Source organism: Tenebrio molitor, chromosome 5 (assembly GCF_963966145.1).
Source record: "Tenebrio molitor chromosome 5, icTenMoli1.1, whole genome shotgun sequence".
In the NCBI taxonomy this organism is placed as follows: Eukaryota; Metazoa; Arthropoda; class Insecta; order Coleoptera; family Tenebrionidae; genus Tenebrio; species Tenebrio molitor.
In genome coordinates, this window is record NC_091050.1 from 24,765,544 (window position 1) to 24,784,339 (window position 18,796).

The 18,796-nt window shown below is 32.9% G+C and overlaps 2 protein-coding genes across 8 annotated transcripts in view; one reads left to right on the plus strand and one right to left on the minus strand.

Moving 5' to 3' along the window:
* Positions 1-18,796, plus strand: part of LOC138131967 (pseudouridylate synthase RPUSD2-like) — a 449,464-nt gene that overhangs the window by 380,628 nt on the left and 50,040 nt on the right. The gene's annotated exons all lie outside the window — the stretch shown is intronic.
* On the minus strand, positions 11,661-14,120 carry LOC138131968 (uncharacterized). Its single transcript, XM_069049266.1, has 4 exons — positions 12,911-14,120; positions 12,651-12,858; positions 12,238-12,596; positions 11,661-12,177 (listed from the first exon to the last, which is right to left on the minus strand). The coding sequence occupies exons 1-4, from the start codon at positions 13,127-13,129 to the stop codon at positions 11,689-11,691; spliced, it is 1,275 nt and encodes a 424-aa protein (XP_068905367.1). The 5' UTR covers positions 13,130-14,120; the 3' UTR covers positions 11,661-11,688.

The following is an 18,796-nucleotide window of genomic DNA, read 5'->3' on the forward strand; positions in this document are numbered from 1 at the left end:
ACATGGCCAAAACATCCCACGTTCGTTGTACAAAGTCAATGCCAGGTTTGTACTGTGGGTATCACTACAATTCGGATTTAACTTTCTGGTAAGATTAACCGGTTAACTTCGGCTTCAAAATTTACTTAGGTAGTTAGCGAAACCGTGGAGTTTATCTGAAATGCACCGTCATAAAACCTAACTGCGACCACAGTAATAAATTCCAGGTCAAAACAAAGGAAATGAAAATGAATGTGGTGGGAGCGTATCGGCGAGAATGTATCAAAAACAGTCATAATTCACGTTTTGTGCGAAGCATATTCGTCCGAATAGTTCATCTCTGAAATATCCTCTAGTTTTCTTGGCAAACTTTCCAAATATCGTTCGGTCGCGCTACCTCGGAAAAGTTCACTCTTTCCGGAAGCGTCGCCGTTTTTGGAAAAGTCGCGATAATTCAAGTTCCGTCGCGATAAATCATTTAAATGAAATTTCGAAACGATTTCCGACAACATGTATTCAAGATCTGCAAACAGACTTCTACATAATTAAGTTTCTAATTTGAATGATTTATTCATGAAGTCGATCTGAAAAGCTGTCTAGATAAAGCTCTCGGCTCGACGTCAAAATGCTCCCCTGTCACTGCAACTGTTGCATCGAATTTCACCGAAGTCGCACCGGACCAGACTTTATTGTGTGATTTATTGGCGAAGTTACAAGTTTACGTACTGGCCGTGCCCCGTGTTCCTAAGCAAAAACAATGCGAGGGACGGGGTGGATTTATATTAAGTTTGCTGTTGTGGAAACTTTCCCGGAGGTTCCCTCCAGAAATGCATTTAAAATGGCCTTTTTGTCCCCACAGACACTCTGTTTTCTTTAAACTTACGGATCTCGCTAGATTTTCGCCCCGTTTTTCTTTTTTCGTCGACATGACTCGTTTCAATTTGAGAACACACTTTTTCACTTCCTCCATTATCGATTCCACATATTCTACGTTCGACTTGCTCGAGCTAATTTTAGCCGATTTCTCCATCAATAAATTAAACATGTAAACATGAAGAAAATCGAGAAGGCTTGATGGAAGCGGACGCATTTTGCAATATTCAGATTGGGATATTACGTTCCCTCCGAGATGCTATTTTCTGTCGTACCGTCTTCGAGTTAAGAGTTTTAAGAACTTTCAGCTTTCGTTTGGCCAAACCGTAGTAATCTTCTTTGAAGCGCCCTAAAGTTTTGCTCTTAAATCGTATTGACCTCTTTATACCGTCCAAGTGAAATGTAAAAACATTCGTAGCAAAGGAAAAAACATTTATTCCGCTTATGCTAATCTACTTAGACGAAAAAATATCTCAATGAAACCTCATTTTTCATTCCTTTGATTTATTAATCTTTTTGTTGCAGGTGAGTGGTAGCTGGAGGCAAGAACTAGATAGTTTACTCGGCTGAAAAGCTTCGGACTGGCAGAATTGATTCCGACAGCAGGACATATCGGCGAAGGCGAAGGAATTTGATAAAAAAGCTTTCAATTACGTAGCAATCTCCTGACGATGAACCAAATCATTATTTGACCCCAGCTTTATTTATCTCTTCATCCTTTCTTATGTCATCTTCAACCACCTTATTACCTATTCTCACATAATCAAAAGGTAATTTATCGGCCTCATTCTTTCTCTGTTAACTAAAATAATAAAATTTAAATTAAAATTTACTGCGGCACAATTCAAAAGAGTAAATAACTGTTACACTTTAAAGGATATAACTTGGAAATTGATATTTCAAAGCGGACATGTCTTTCATTAAACGTAGCACATATTTCCAAGTAGAAGAGAGATTTTCTTGACTGATGAAATATCAAAGAATTTAATTTCCTTCCAAAGACATGAACGTTCTGTTGTGTTTTATTGGTGTACTATGTACACCTTTAAATAAGTTTTAGAAGATATTTTAAACTCCGTTTACACTCTTCTTTGAGTTTGATGTTTGGGCAATTTGATGTAATTGAAAGTAATAAAATTGCGCCATATCACATTTTGTGGCGTCATTTTTCATAGAAACGCAGGAAATTTAAAAATATGGTGGCATAAATACATGAGCAGATGTTCTTGAGCAATTTAATTAGGTTTAACTAGATTAAAAACAAGCCGAGCCAGACTTTTCTTTAGATAACAAATAGTTCAGTCTTGAATAGTGGAAGATAATGCTACGATACTGGTACAAACAAGAATTTTCATTGTATTCGTGGGTGTTGTTCTTGTAAAATTAGAGACCCCAGTAAATTAGTGTTGCTATCGGAAGCAATTTAGTGAGAAATAGGATATTGAGTACTATCTAAAACTGGATCTTTTATTTATGCACCCCGCCGTACATGTCAGATATATTCACAACCTTTTAATATAAAGTTAACGTTCCATAAAAAAGAAAACGAATATTGCGTTTTATGTTTCGGTAATGTGTTAGACTATAACTCTCAACTTATCTCGATCTGTGTAAGCGTTTAATGCGTGTGGAAACTAAAAAATTGAAATCTGTAGCGTAGTCTCCGCAGGCTCTTCTCCCTTAAAAATGTTGCGAGTTGTATTTTTTATCGTGTGGGATAGTCAAAATAAATCGCCGTATAACTGACGTCATCTAGCCGAGACTGATAGGGTTATCTGGAAAATGTCTTGAGACATATTTTACTGTGGCCGAGAGATTCCCCGAATCCGTCGATTTTTCCGGGTCATTCGTCCACAAAAGTAGATTTTGATGGTAATGTATTCAATGGTCATTTAGAAGGATCGATCAAGCAGGTTCAAGAGATCAAAACGCTCCGGTATACAGAAGATCAAAGCCTTTTCCGCTCTTGATAATATGCTCGGCTACTTCACTTAGAGAGTGGAACGGTATGTGGAGTGTCGCCACCAAAAATGTTCTCTTGTTATTCTGTTTGTATATAAATAAAAAATTCGTGAGGGAAATCTATTCGAGCCGTGAATCAAAGTGTTCAAACAGAGCGACTTCGGCGGTATAATAAACTATAACAAGATCAGTGTTAGCGATACGACCTGCGAAACCTTTTTCTAATAAATTTGCCGACTGGGTGAAGTTTACAACAGTTTGGTAACTTAATCTAATGCTTCATTTCGTCAATTTTGTCAGACAAGTTGAAGTTTACGATAACGAAAACTGATTCGACTTTATTCTGGAACTCTTAAAAAAGTTTCAGAGTTTTTCACCAATAGACGTCTTTTATTATTCCCTATTACCTTGGAGTCAACCGCATATATTTTTTTTTCCATCGTAAATAACTTATTTGCATGATGCGCGTTGACTTCCATGACGTCCGGAAGCTTAAACAGTCATTATAAGTTTTTCAATATTAGTTTAATGCCTGTTTGCACTCGCATACGAAGGTTAAAGTAAAGACGTTATTACAACAGGCAACAAATCAAAAACTGGGTCGCTAATACAAAAACAAAACTTGACTGTAAATGTAAAAAATGGCGGTGAAATTAACACAATCTCCTACAGTATTACCTTAACTTTCTTGTTATGGTGAAAACAATGCTGATCGTATGCATTAAAAAAATGCACGAGACATAACCTAAATGATTGCGACATTGTTTTTAATTTTGAAATGGGCTATAGTAGGGAATTATTAATCACCAAAGAAACTGTTTGTTTGTTTAATTTGGTGAGCAAACGAACCACAAACATCGCTGTCCGAGTACCGATATTAAATATAAAAAATTACTAAAGTCGCAGCTTTGTATTAAATTTTACTAACTTAAATCAACTTTTTTTACATTTGTCTGTTAGAAGTGTTGGATTCTCTCATGGGCTGTGACCTTGGAAATATCTGTACGAAGTCGGAGCGATAAACCAGTGAAAATCTGTAAATGAAAACTGAAAACGTCGACTACTTTACATGCAGATAGATGAGAGAGAGACGACACTACCCTAACGAATGGCGATGTTTTCCGGTCGGTTTGTACTAGAGACCGGTATTCGTCGTTTGCGCAAATATGACTCATAGCCCATGAGAAAGTCCAACACTTCTACTTTTGTACGAAATGAAGTTCTTTAACTCTGATTATCTCCGCATTCGCATATTGCAGTATCTATACACTGTTTCATTTTCTGAGATTGTGGATCTCTATATAAATGGGTGAGTGGCTTTTTTTTGTAACGGAAATTGAGAAACACTTTAAATCCAAGCAGTTGAAATGTCCAAAGATAGAACATTTAGTTGCTACTGAATTTTGTACTTTTTGCTTTATATACCAACTGTGACGGGATTCTACAACTTACTTTATGATGCATACAGCTTTCTACGTACATACGCTAAATAAAATTATAGCCTGCTGCTAGTCATTTCTGTAGTGTGAAACGTTTCAGTGTCACTTTATTTAAGCAGTCGTAGAAATGTTTAATAAATAATTATGATTAAAATGACATCTGATTCTTTTAGCCAAAGATTTGCTGTTTTTTTTTTTTTTCGTAAGTGGCATTATGTTTTCTCATTTGTTATATGTATTTATACCAATTATTTGCAACTACGTATATCGACGAACTACAATTGGTATAATTTATTATTAGATTTGCAGTAAGAAGTTTGATTTTGTCTATTTTTATAAATAGCTGTTCGCCTCAAACGCAGCAAAGTATTTGTATTACAGCCAAAGGAATATTTCGCAATATTTAGAGGAGATACGGCGTTGAAAAGATATCGTACGCTGGGAAAAGCTTTCCCAAGTGTGCCCGAGGTCTTCGATCTTCGTCCTGTTTATATCCTACTTTTGAATAAAACTATTTCAAATCTGCCCCCATTATTCACCCCGCTGATTTTTCAGTTCTGAGAACGATTTCTCTAAAACCTATCTATTGTCAATATGATTCTTCCTTTTTCAGTAGCAAGAACAGTACGAGTATTCCATTTGCACTATTGCTTTGAGTTATTATTCGTTTTATTGGCATGGTGAAATTAATTTGAGCGTCGTGTAATAAATCCGATGGGGTGTGTGGTGTTGTGACATCGTTGAAAATTTGAGCTTGTTCAGCATCAGATTTCATCTGAAAGTCTCATAAATTCAACAGACAGCTCTAAATTCGAAACTCTTCATATAAACTCCCATATGGAACAAAAACAATATCAATCTGCGAGACGACATCGACCATAAAACTATGCTAAACAGTCAAATGTCACAAAGGGACATTGAAATGAAGAGTCAAACGATAAATAGATACATAAAATACAAAATATTGCCACCACCGAGTTCCGGCCGAATTAATTATTTAGATGGGACTATAAAAGCTCCACACAATGTTGTCTGACACATTCGTTTATGAGTGGGGACATTGCTGTATGAAAATTCTTCCTGATATATTGTTTTATTCATAAATGGAAAAACTGAAGAGTATATCAGTAGCACACTGCAAAAAAAATGTAAAGTCAAATTTAAACAACTGTCCTTGCTGATATTTACAAAGAAAAAACCTTTACATTAATTAATTCTTATCTAGTTTTTTGACTGTATTCTTCGCTATATTGTGGACGCCTGGAGTAATCACATACAAGGTTTATGGTGAAAATAGCGTTAAATCCTGTCGTTAACAGAAATGTAATAAACATAAAAGTCATAAAGCAAAAATTAAATAAACGTGAATAACGATATACTTCCTAACTTCTCTCTTCATTTATTATTCGCTGGTTTTATTTCTCTACGTTCTACATCTGTTACTAGAAGAAAATAAATTGAACTGTACTTACTGCATTGGATATGATTTTTGAAAGATTCAGATTAATTGATACGTGAAAGCCTGATCCATAAAGAAATTTTTGTTAAACCAAAATAATCTAGGGAAAAAACATCTTAGTCATAAGTACTAAGTACATGAAGCGATTTTGAATAAGATCGAAACACGCCTTTGAGTGTTAAGCAATTTTGAACAGTTGAAGAATATATGTTTGAAAGAAAACGTAACCCTAGTTTACAGATTCTAAAAGGAATGAACACATCTGTCCCACAGGTCCCACCCTAAACCCGCTTTGTCACTTTTTATTTGAATTTTGTCAGTTGCAATTGGGGTAACACAGTGAAATGATCTTTACACTTCAACGGTAATGTTTCGACCAGTGCAACGGGAGACTACGTTTGTTTATACAAACTTACCAGAATTTTACTGTCAAACGGAATTCGGTGAGTTGCAAATTTCTGTTTATGTTGCGTGACTGGCTTAGCAGTAAGTTACAGTTAATTAATAGTTTTCAGGAAAATATATATTATTAAGATGAAAAGCGGGTTTGGTACAATTTTACCTTGTACAAAGTCGTTTGACTTAAACTTTGCTTTTCAACTATTACGTTTCCACTTTTAATAACATCGACTACAATGACCTTACTTTGATAAAATATAGATATGTTTGGGGTGACTGTCATTTAATTTACAACTTTGCAAAGCCAGAAGTCGTTAAACTTGGTTTATCAGTGGTAATAACTTACACCTTATATTAATTGTTGTTTGCTGATCTTTATAACGCTTCGTGTAAGCAAATTCCCAACCTAACTTGTCTTGCATATTTATTTTAGATATTTTATATCTGAATTCCGTTATGTTTTCAACAAATTGTTTTGTTTATTTACCCCAAGAAATATGTTTACATTCACAGTTAATACCGTCAGAGTTTTACCCGGTTACTCTTGCTGTGAATTTTCATCAAATCATGTCATTAAGAATATGAGCACCCTTGATTCCATATTGATTATATTTGTTCTAAGTAAACTCAGTTAAATACAAATTATAAAACAAATGTTTTTTTGTTCGACACTATCGGAATTTGAGAATTTTCTCCTGTGTGAACGGATTTAGATAAATGTCACAACTTGTCAAAACGAAACGTCAAGCTAATTTTAAAGATTTTAAGCGATTTGGAAAGTTTAAGGGGCTCGTCGAACAAAAAAACGTCTATTAATTGAAAATATTGATAAAAAGCTTTAGACATTGAAAATTTTTCTTACCAGTAATAATTGTTTACTTACATTGTTAAGGAGAGTTTTATCAGAAACTTTATTTTGTGTGCAATTTGGAAAGCGAAAAACGAGTGAAAGTAATTTTGTCGTGATCTCCTTGGGTGTTTATTCTAGTGGGACATCCCCTACAAACAACTTTGAAAGAAATGAGATTTTAATTTCGAGAACCACATATTTTTTTATTTTATTCCCTACATTTAAAAAGTTAAAGTATATTTACCTACAGGGTATTTTACTAGTGATAATGAGCCCGACGGAATTGAAAATGCAAAAGCAATGCTGGATATGGACGCGGGGAATATCCAGGTTTGCTTTGCAAATGTATTGTGGGTTGCATTTTCAATTCCGTAGGGCTCATTATCACTCGTGAAATACCTTGTATGTATGTACATACCGTACGCTGATAGATTGCTCGTTTTTAAATTCTAGTTCCAAAACATAACCCAGTGAAAAATACTGAATTCTCGATCTCAATTGTTTCATGTTATGTGGGAAACCATTGTAGCCTTCTAGATTTATTCCCGCCAGGAGTAATCCTACACCAACGATGTTGTGTACAGAATTACAGCTGTCAATCTGAATGAAGTTTCAGTACAAGTGTTTTCAATTGTTATAAACTGTTGTTGAAATTATTGATTCTTGGAGTATGAATGAATGATAGAACAAATGTATATGTATACATAATTTTGCGCGCGCTATTCTACTTTTTACCGCGTAGATACTTGTGTCTGTCAAAAAACGTGCAATCAGTGTACGGAGTATACTTACTTCACGCAAGAGTTATATTATAAAAATTTTAAAAATTGGAACAAGTGATGATTTGCACTATTTCTTCAGCTGTTTTCAACATCTAGATAGCAGCTTGTCATTTATCTAAAACTGTATAATAAGAAAAATAAAAGAAAAAAAATTCGAGTAAGCCATGACTATCACGGTTCAGTTGGCAGGGCTAGTATAAATATTGCTGTGTTTGATAACCGTCAAAACCTCTATTAGAGATGATACGACTTTAACAAGTGCTGCCTCCTGAACCATGATGGTAATGCTTTTTTTCGATCGCACAGTATATAAACTAAGTACTCTTTTTAAATTTATTTTTATTCGTACAGGTTACTGTGTGAATTCAGTCAAATTCTTACTCATCCTTGCCCCAACAAGCGGTGTTTAAATTCCACTATTTTGTTGTTTCTAATATGAATCTGTCACGAATTTTCCACATCTTTGCAATTTACAGCAACACCGTGTTTTTGATACGTAAATGTGTAAATAACACATGAGCGGTTATTTGAACTGAATAAAAAAGTCTAATACATAGTTAGTAATTCTGGATTTGCAGAAGAATAGTCTGGTTTTGGATTGATTAATGTTTTTCAATAGAAATGACCGGCGCCTACATTTCCGATTGCTAAATTAAAAAGTATATTGGCGGGGGTGGATGATGGAACTAACAGATGGTGGGTCTACGTCGAACCCTTCGATTTTCATAATTACCGGGAAAACAATGTCAGCCATTTATTTATTCTAGAGGCAACTATGCGAATTAAAATTGTGTAATTTGGTGAAGTACAAAGCTTCCGTTTTGACGTTACCATATGTGAACGGCATAGGAAAATTAACGACTCAAATTAACAAAAACAGAGGTCTGGTAGGGATAACAAGAGTCGCTTATATAAACATTAGAACAGTGGCTTACAATAGTGGGAGCACATTTGCATATAATGTGACAACGTTTTTCGCTCGAATTATAACTTGACTTGTACGAGTATGTAGATACCTATAGTTTAAATGCGTGCAATTTGCCAACAAAATGAAACAATAATATTCACCTAAATATCTATTTTGGATGAGCGGAACCTATCCGGAGACTAGGTACATAATTTCAAGCTCCGTGCAGGGTCTGCATGTCTTAGCAGCAATTACGGAACATGATGAGCCGCGACAAATTGACACTAATTAAAAATTGATTGTGCCTGTCGGAATTGAATTACTAATTTGGTCGGTAGGTCGTGCTGCAAATGACTAGGTATGAAACACGTAATCAGGACGAGGCGTGAGGCGACTTCCAGCCGAAATTGCTTAATATTTATACACAGATTTCTTCGAGAAGATGAGAATTATAAAGTGTTGAACATTTTTTTCGTTAGTAAATGTTGGTACAGGACGTAGAAACAATGTTTCGCGCTGAACAAAGTGCGGATTAAATTTTTAAATACAGTCTCATAAATTGTATGGAGTTCTCCTATAATCCGATATTCTATTGTGCTCATCTTACCACAATAAGGGGACTGCTTTATTCTTTCCCCACAGAAATGCCTATATTTATAATAAGTAAGGGAATCGCCGTCGCAGGATTAGTACACATATTTTTTTGCCGTGGACTCCCAAAGTTGTAAATTTTCAGTGAGCTTTCACAGATAATATTTCTTCGTTTTTTTGTACGGCTTCTCACTAACTTTGTACAGTCATTATTATTCAAACTTCTAAAAATATCAGTTTCATATTTCGTTTAATAATATTTCGCCGCTAATAATTGCATTATAATTATAGCCCAGGCAGTGTAGCGTTTTCTCATGTGGATATTAATTACGAGAATACTTTTTTTTTGTTTATTCGATAATTCGCGCAAAGGCTAAATGTGTAACTTACGAAACATATCTGTCAGGTATTCATTATAATGACTAGAAAAACTCCCTAATTATCCCATATACCTTGGTAGATACTTGTTTAAAAAGTAAAAAGTAAACGAGCTAGTTGACCCACCAGAAGATGGCCATATCATAATGTCTCCCACAAAACAAGACAGTATTAATTTTATTTCTGATACCAACCAAAGTAAAGTTGTTCAAAAGGCAACCGGTCTAGAAAATGCTATAGAAACTGTAAGGAATGAAAATATATCTGTGCCATCCCCACTAATGCATAACATTAATTAAACAAAACAAAACTGAAACTTATTAAAGAAAAGGCACAGGAAAGGTTAAAAATAATATTTCCTAATGTGGGCATGTCATCCACAATGGTATAGTCACCTTCCCCCGATGAGAGATGGTCAATCTAAGCTTTTTTTCATTTCGTTTTTTCGTCATAAATATACATTTTAGAGATTGCTGATTACTGACAAAGATTTGGATAAATACTCTTGTCATTGCCTAACCAACTGATACCCAATTTTCAAAATCATGGCCAACTCCCCCGGAATCTCCCTAACGGTTATTGGTTAGTAGCCACCACTACTATTAGCAACTATAGATAATTTCATCATATTTCGTCAATATGTGTCAACCGACAGTCAATTAGATTTAAGACCATGTCAAAAATAGTTTTTATAATTAAAAGATGTATGCTGTAGGCATTATCATGACTTTGTTGTTTGTTGTAATACTCCGATGTTAAGAAAGTTAGCAAGGGTTGAAGGTATTTGTGGTTTAATATCTTCATGGTAGTATAAGGGCCCCTATGCACACTGCCAACTTTTAAGGAAAAACACCCACGTTTTTAAAGCCATTGTAAACCCATTTTTGAAACTCAATAATTAATGAATACAAACCCGGTTCGTTAATAAATACTGTTTTGACATCAATTTTCTTGACGTCCTGTATTAGGGCGTCTGGAAAATCTATCTTTTTAAGAAAAAACAACCTGATTTTCAAGGTAACTCAAAAAGTGAAAGGCCCCCTATGCACACTGTCCACTTCTAAGGAAAAACACCCCCGATTTTCAAGTGTTAACAGAAAAGCAGAAAAAATCGTGAAAACACCGTCGTTTTTAAGGTATATTTTAAAAATTAACATTTTTTCAAAGATTTCGCCCTGTTTTTCTATTGGGGGCACTTGAGCACAAAAATGAATAAGGTTTCATCTAAGCGAATTCGTTTCGCTCATGACGACTACGTCCATGAATTCACAGTCCTGTTTTATAAGGTTAACGACTTTAAAAGAAAATCAATGAATTTTTCCGATGGGGTAAAACACCCTGTCTGTAAAATTGATGTGAAAACTATTTGTTAATGAATAGGATTAGCATAATTATAGAACTATGTCAAAATTAGATGAAGATAAAATTTATTTAAAAGAATATAAATTTCTATATCTGAATGCTCTGCTTATATTTGGAGGTATTCCAGCAAATAATTCTGAAATAAGCCCGTTTTTCTTTGATCTAAACAAACACTCATCAAACTCAATATACAAAACTTTATCATAAAATATATATGTTTTTCCAGAATAAGTTCTAAATATCGCATCAATTCTTTTTCCTTTTGGTAGTCCTAAATTTTCAATAGATTGACCATTGTATCCACTTTTAACATTAAAACTTGGAAAATCAATTAAATAATATCAATTTTTAACAACTATTAAAACATCACCTGAAGGTCTTTGATAAATATGCGAAACTTCTTTAAAATCATCAGGCAAAAAATATAAATAATCTTTAATTAATTTCGGTTCTTTATCATAAGTCATATCTAGGGCCCGGATTTTAGGCAATTAAAAAGTCGGAAATAGGTGCCTAAAATAGTCCCTTAAACTACTGCAAATAGTCCCTTAAAAACTGAAAATAAGCCATACTAGGTCCTTAAAGTTGTGGTTAATTAAATTAAAAAATGTGTTTTTAAAGTTTTAAGTAGGTACACACAACAAGATATTTACTAATTATTTTTTATTAATTATACAATACTACAAGTTTGTTAGTTATTTACATTGTTACGTATTTACATTGCATACAAGATATTGCTCTAAATTTTCTACTTTAAAACATTGTCGGTTATCCACCAAAATGGACTTATATTTTGAAAAACTTCTTTCTACCTCGCAAGAGGTAATGGGCGCAAATTTGTAATAAATTTCTTCCATTTTGGTGTCATGTTCCGGCACATCTTCACCTCTAAAAATTCTTGCCAATTCTAGAAGAAATTTGTATCCAGGATTTTTTTCAGTAACATCTTCAAGTTTTTTTAATGCTACTGCTGCTACAGGGCCTGGAGATTTTTTTAGGGAGGTAAATACGTTTTCAACAATTTTGATTGAATCGGTTAAAGGTAACCCATTTTTTTCCAATTGAGTAATACTTTCGCAGATTATTTTAAAATTACTGCGAACATAAATTAATTGGTTTTTTATTCCGGGTTTCTTCATTATAGACTGTGCTTTTTGAATAGCAACAGCAGAACTTCCATCAAAGGACATGACAACCTGTGAGTAGTTAAAAACAGTTTAACAATCAATTAATTTGCTTATCTTTTATATACTTACTTCTTTAATGGAATCAAAGTGTTCGCTGTAAAACATAGCAGCCTGAAGCCATGTTCCCCATCGTGTTAAAATTGGCTGTGGAGGCAGTGGCATTTCTTTTAGTTTTTCTTTGTACATTTCAACTCTCAAAGGTGCCTTAACGAAAATTTTTTTCACGTTCGAAATTAAATTATCCACATCTTCATATTGATAGCGAATTTTTTCAGCCACTAGATTTAAAGCATGCGCTAAGCATGTGACATGCACAATTTTTGGATAAAACACCTTAAGGTGTCTACCAGATTTTATCATATATGGTGCTCCATCCGTTACAAACAAAAGAAACTTTTCAGCAACAACTCTGGTACTCCACAAGATTTCTACGCATAGAAATTTTAAATCAAAATAAATTTAAAAAAGTGAAAAACCCTTACCTAAAGATTGATTTACGAATCTAGCTATTGTCTCATGATTTGTTCTTTCTAATTGTTTAGACGCCAAAAGATAAGATTTTCCAGGTTCATCTTCTGAAAGTTTCCCAACCAGACAATTCGCCACATATCGCCCAAGTGCATCTGTTGTTTCGTCAACTGAAACCCATATGTTAAAAGGATCCAGCTCATTCCGAATGCGGTCAATAGTCTAAAAGTGAAAATAATTTTAAATTAAATATTAAAAGATAGTATGTTCATACATCTTTGTAGCATTTTGGTAAATAATTTTTCCGTAAAGTAGACTCATCCGGAATTTTTCTACCACAATATTTTGTCAGAAAATTCTGAAACGCAGGATTTTGTAGTTTGTGCCATGGTATATTGGCAGCTAAAAAGACGTTACAAAGTTCCATATTGAATGTACTATTTGCCGATTCCTCCAAGTTCTGTGTCAGCAACGTTTGCCGAAGCGGTGTCATAATGTTCTCTTTATGGATGGCCGTTTGCTCATGCTGTTGCAAGTGACATTTTTTTTCGCATATAAACTACAAAAAATAAAATTTTCAAATAAGTAAAAAATATAAAATGACATATTTTTAATTATGCTTAACTTACCAGTTTACCACAAGCTTTACAAAACATTTCTCGGGTTGATTTTATTTCATATAAATCTTTCTTGCTTGTCCACTGTAATATTTTTTCGCGTAAACTAATTTTTTGTTTCGGCATTATGTTCACTTTAAACAGGTTCACAAGAAACACGACCACTGCACGGAGATAAAGTAAACGAGAAATGACAAATTTGTAATGCTTATATTTACGTCTCCCACCAAATTTCAGAGGAGATGGTTAATTTTATATTTCTTAAATTTTTAGAAAATGACACCCTTAAGGTTTCTCTTATTGTTTCACTTCGGGATTTTAATTTTCGTTTTTATGGCAAGGACCATTTTATAAACGTTAAAGCTTCTAACAATACCTAAGTATCAGAAAACATTAGACCGCGTATACCTGCACCCCTTCGAACAGAGGCAAACAGATAAACTCTGTAATTTATGCCAGTCCAGTCTAATGGTTTGTGGTACTTAGGTATTGTCGGAGTATTTACCGCTGACATCATGGTCCCAACCGTAAAAGCGAAAAAGTAATTCCTGTATTGTACTGCACTTTGTACATTTCAGTAATTACATCTCCTTAAATTTTAAAATCATAAAGCATTGTAAATTTTATTGAGGTACCACTTTTACATTTTCAATACCGTAAACTTCCCAGAATTCGAAAATTGGGAAAAAACCGCAAAAATGAAATTGATTTTTGGTCATTTTAGGCATGTTCAGGCAGTTAAAAGGTAAAATAGGTATTTAAAGGGCATTTTAGGCCGAATAGGCAGAATCAAATATGGCTCTAATTACTCTAATTAAGCCAGAAATCATTTATAGACAAGTTTCATACATGCCTTAAAAAATAAAAATAGTCCATTTTGCCTAAAATCCGGGCCCTAGTCATATCTTTTAAATTGACTAACCAAACATACTTCTTATAAAAAATATACATATGATGATTTGCAATTAAAAATGTGTCAATTTCTTTATTAAAATCACATAAATTCACCATAGGCTCATGAGTCGAAGACGAATTACCAACAGTATCTTTTACTCCGACTTCAGGGGCGCTTTGCCAGACTTTGCTTACAGTAGGTTTAACTGTTGTTGTTGTTGGTATTAATTCATATTTTAATCGTTCAGGTATTCCATACAGATATTGAATGGCCCATATATCATCTTGAGTTAAATTAAAGATATCTCCTTTATAATATGCGTACATAACAGCTTTATTATTAGCAGAATGTTCTACTCCTAATGTATGTCCAATCTCGTGTAATAAAACAGTATAAAAATTAGTTTGACCATCAGGAGTATCACTTGGTTCACCCAAATACCAATTTTCCGATTTATCAAAATGAATTCCACGACATTCATCATTATTTGGAAAAAAAGCATGAGCTAAAACATTACCCTTTCCATCAAAACTTTTAGAACATATTCCTTTTTGACAACGTAAATTATGATTATGCTGAAACAGTGTATTAGAAAATGAAATAAGTATATCCGGTTTAATACTATTATACTCAAACATTAAATTTGAAACAGACTGCCATTGATTGAAGGCTTTTTTTGATAATTCTTTCATTTCATTTGTAGCTAGTGAAAAATACCATTTAAGACTTGTTTTATTCCATTTTTGATAATGAACTCTATAAGCTGTTGGATAATCTTTATTTCCACATCTCGGTTGTTTAAGTGTTTCCTGATTTAATGTTCCATCAACAGGTAAATTATAATATTCTTGAAAGCTAATCAATGCTTCATTTACATCTGTTAATGATGAACTATTACTCTCCAAATAACCAAATTGTTCTAAATAACTCTGAATCCGGACGGGGTCCTCATCTGAACTTTTTACAGTAGTGAGAAATAGGAAAAGAATAAAATATTTCATTTAATAGAATAAATTCGTGGACGCTGTCGACTCATGGACAACGCGATTTAAATATCAAATTAAACAATTAGAATATCTTCAAAAATAATTATATTACAAAAACAATCTTTATAATCTTTAGACTTGAAGATCATATTATCTCTTTGTAGAGACACTTTTTGTTTTTTATCAAGAAAATATGAAACAGCGTCATATAACTCATATAACTTATTAATTTTTGATGAATCTGAAAATAAGTCAACATCGGCTAAATATAACTTCAAGTTTCCTTCTAAAATAAAGAATAATCCATTAGTTGGACCAACATCATCTGATTTACTTATAGCAGTAATTTCATAGCACTTATCAACCTTTAAATCAAATAATTTAATTTCTTTTGGTTCTGTCATCGTCCTCGACTCTGGGGTGGCATTGCCAGTCATTTATTACAATAAGAAATTATTAATTTCCGTTTAAGTGGACTTTTTCTAAGTATTTCTTCTTCACGTAAATTTATTTCTTTTTCATTTATGTTATCAGCCTTATATAAATGCAATAACTGTCTATAAAATTTATAAATTAACTTATATTCTTCAATTCTTTCTGATATTTTTAATCTCTTATCTAATATTTCTATTACCCCTGCACCAAGAGATAAACAAACTAGTGGAGGTAAGGCTAACGAAGATAATCCCGATGCACTAAATAATAATTTACTAATAGATAATCCGATCCCAATTTTATAAAAATATATGTAACTTTTTCTGTATACATACAAGCGTTTTTGTAGATATTTTTCCATTTATAACATATAGATAATATATAATTTTTTAATTACGTTCAAATATTAAAATAGTAGTTTTCTCATTTAAACGACACGGTATCTGTTTAAAAGAATATAATATATCATAAAAATCTTTGCCTCTGTTGACATTGGTTATCATATATATACAGTAATGACCACATAAAACAGAAGAACTCATTTGTAACTGCGTGCTATTAATCTCATCCATAAATGTTTTTGAATATTTTTTTCCCTAATAAATGCGGCTCTCGAAAGATCAGCTTCGTAAAATGACCCTTGAGGAAATTATAAAACTTACTTTACTCGATGAATAAATATTTTTTAACACCACAGTCAAATAATGAGATTGTACTAAATAAACTAAATTTAAAAAAATTAAAAACCATTGCAAAAAGACTGGGGTTAAGAAACTATTCACAATACAACTCGAAGACTAAATCAGACCTCATAAAATTAATTCTAAAAGAAGAGCTCGATGCTGGCGACTGGTTTAATAAATTAAGTAGACTCAATATTAAAAAATTAAAATCGATTGCTGAAAAACTAGTTATAAAAATAAAGCAAAATAGTAAAAAAACAAATCTAGTGAATCAAATTTCAGATAATGTAAAAAATGAAAATTCGGGCGATGCCCTCATGAGAGAAGCGAATTTAAATACTGTTCTTAAAGAAATCGGGTCGCAAAGTTTAGAGGAATTATTAGATAGAGGAAACCATGTCAAAAAACGAATCGACTCAGAATACAACGATAAAAGAATTAAGAAAAATTGCTAAAGAAAAGAATATCAAAGGTTACTCTAAAATGAAGAAGGCAGAATTATTACAAAAAATTAACGACCAACCGTTCGCTTTCGAAGATAGTTTTACAGAGTTTTCAAAAAAATCTAAAATTAAAATAATAGAAGAAGAAACAAAAGCTGAATACAGTAAAAAATGGGGGAGAGACAAAGTTTACTATAAGGTTATATTAGTGGAAGACGAAGAAACATCCGAGTCTGATCTTTCAGACATAATTATGAAAAAAATTACTGTCATTAGAGAGGGATTAAATGAAATGATTAAAATAGTAAAACAGAAAACAAATTTCAAAGAAGGAGATTTAATGAATATAGTGATTAATCATCCTGATCTTTGGAATCCTATTTCCACAGGGTTATCAAGAACTTCTGATATTGACAATTTATTAAACAAAATTCAAAGTATCTTAACTTCAAATCAAGATTTAGATATATACGGTTGTACATTTTATGCTGAAGTAGTTAATATGCCTAGAGGTGCTACTAATGCGAAAAGATTTCTAAATATAGCAGAAGACTCACGAACAAAAAAAAGCATAACACCGATAAAAAACAAAGAAAATTTATGTTGTCCAAGAGCTGTTATTGTTGGATTAACTTATCATACAAATATTATACTTGGTAGAGAATATGATCATAATGATATAAGATACATAAGAATGGGAAGAAATTTACAAACTACTTTAGCTCAAGAACTATGTAATCAACTTGGGGAATATAATAGAAATTATTTTACTTTAGATGATATTGCGAATATAGAAAGATTATTAAATATTCAAATAAAAACCGTAGCAGCCGAATGTTTTAATTCTATAATATATTCAGGACTTGAAAAAGATGTAAAAGTTTATTTATATAAAAATGGAAATCATTTCGATACAATCAATAGTATGACAGGTTTCTACGGTCAGTCTTATTATTGTGAAAAATGTGATAAACCATATCAAAATAAAGACGGACATAAATGCAAAACGAAGGATAAAATATGCGTAATGTGTTTCAAGTCTAATCACAAAGAAGACTCTTCAAAAAGAATATATTGTGAAAAATGTAATAGATATTGTTTTAATCAAAAATGTTTAGAAAATCATTCAGAAGTTTGTGAAAGATTTCATAAATGCTTAAAGTGTAATAAAATACTCAAAAGAGGTGATAAAATGGTTAACGAAGGTAAAAAAATGATTGAAGAAGGAAATAACAAAAAGGGTAATCAAATCATTAAAAAAGGTAACAAAATGATAGAAGAGGGTAGTAAAGAACACAGATGTGGATGGGAAAAATGTCGAAATTGTTATAAAGAAGTTGAAATATTAAAACATAAATGTTATATGCAATGGAAACGACAAAAAGGTGGAATCTGTCAAACAACAATGAAAGACGGTGATAAAATATATAAAGTAAAAGGTTGTAAAAATTGTGATAGAAAAGGTTATACAGCAATGTTTCCTGATAAAACAAACATGAGAGTAAAATATCACATTTATCAATGTAAAGATTGTAAAAATTGTGTTAAAAAACCGTTGGATGATGAAGAACCTTTTGTGTGTGTTGACTGTGGTTCTAGAAAGCATACAACTAATTGTACCTATACAGAAAAATACCCTACTACTTTACTTTATTTTACCCTACGGGCTTTAAAGGATTCCTATACTTTACACAGTTCTAAATAAACTTACAATTCCAAAATCATTCTTTTTCTTTTTTTTTTAAATTAACCTACATTTTCTTTTATTCCCCACCCCTCTCCTTCTCTATCCTTTCCCTCCTCTTCCATACCTCTTTCATCCATCCTATCTCTCTTCCGTCTTCGTTCAGTATTTCTCCCCGTTCCTTTTCCTCCCTTTCTCTCATTTCACCGCATCCTCTCCACATGTGCTCGATCGTCTCTCTCTCCTCACGGCACATCCTGCACATTCTTTCCTCCTCCTCCATCCAGTACTTGTTTTCTCTCTCTTCGTTCCCACATCTAAATCTCGCCATCATTTTCCTTTCTTTCGTGCTCACTCTCCAGATACACCGGAACATCCTCTGTCACGCACCTTTCATACTCCCTGTTGTACCTCGCT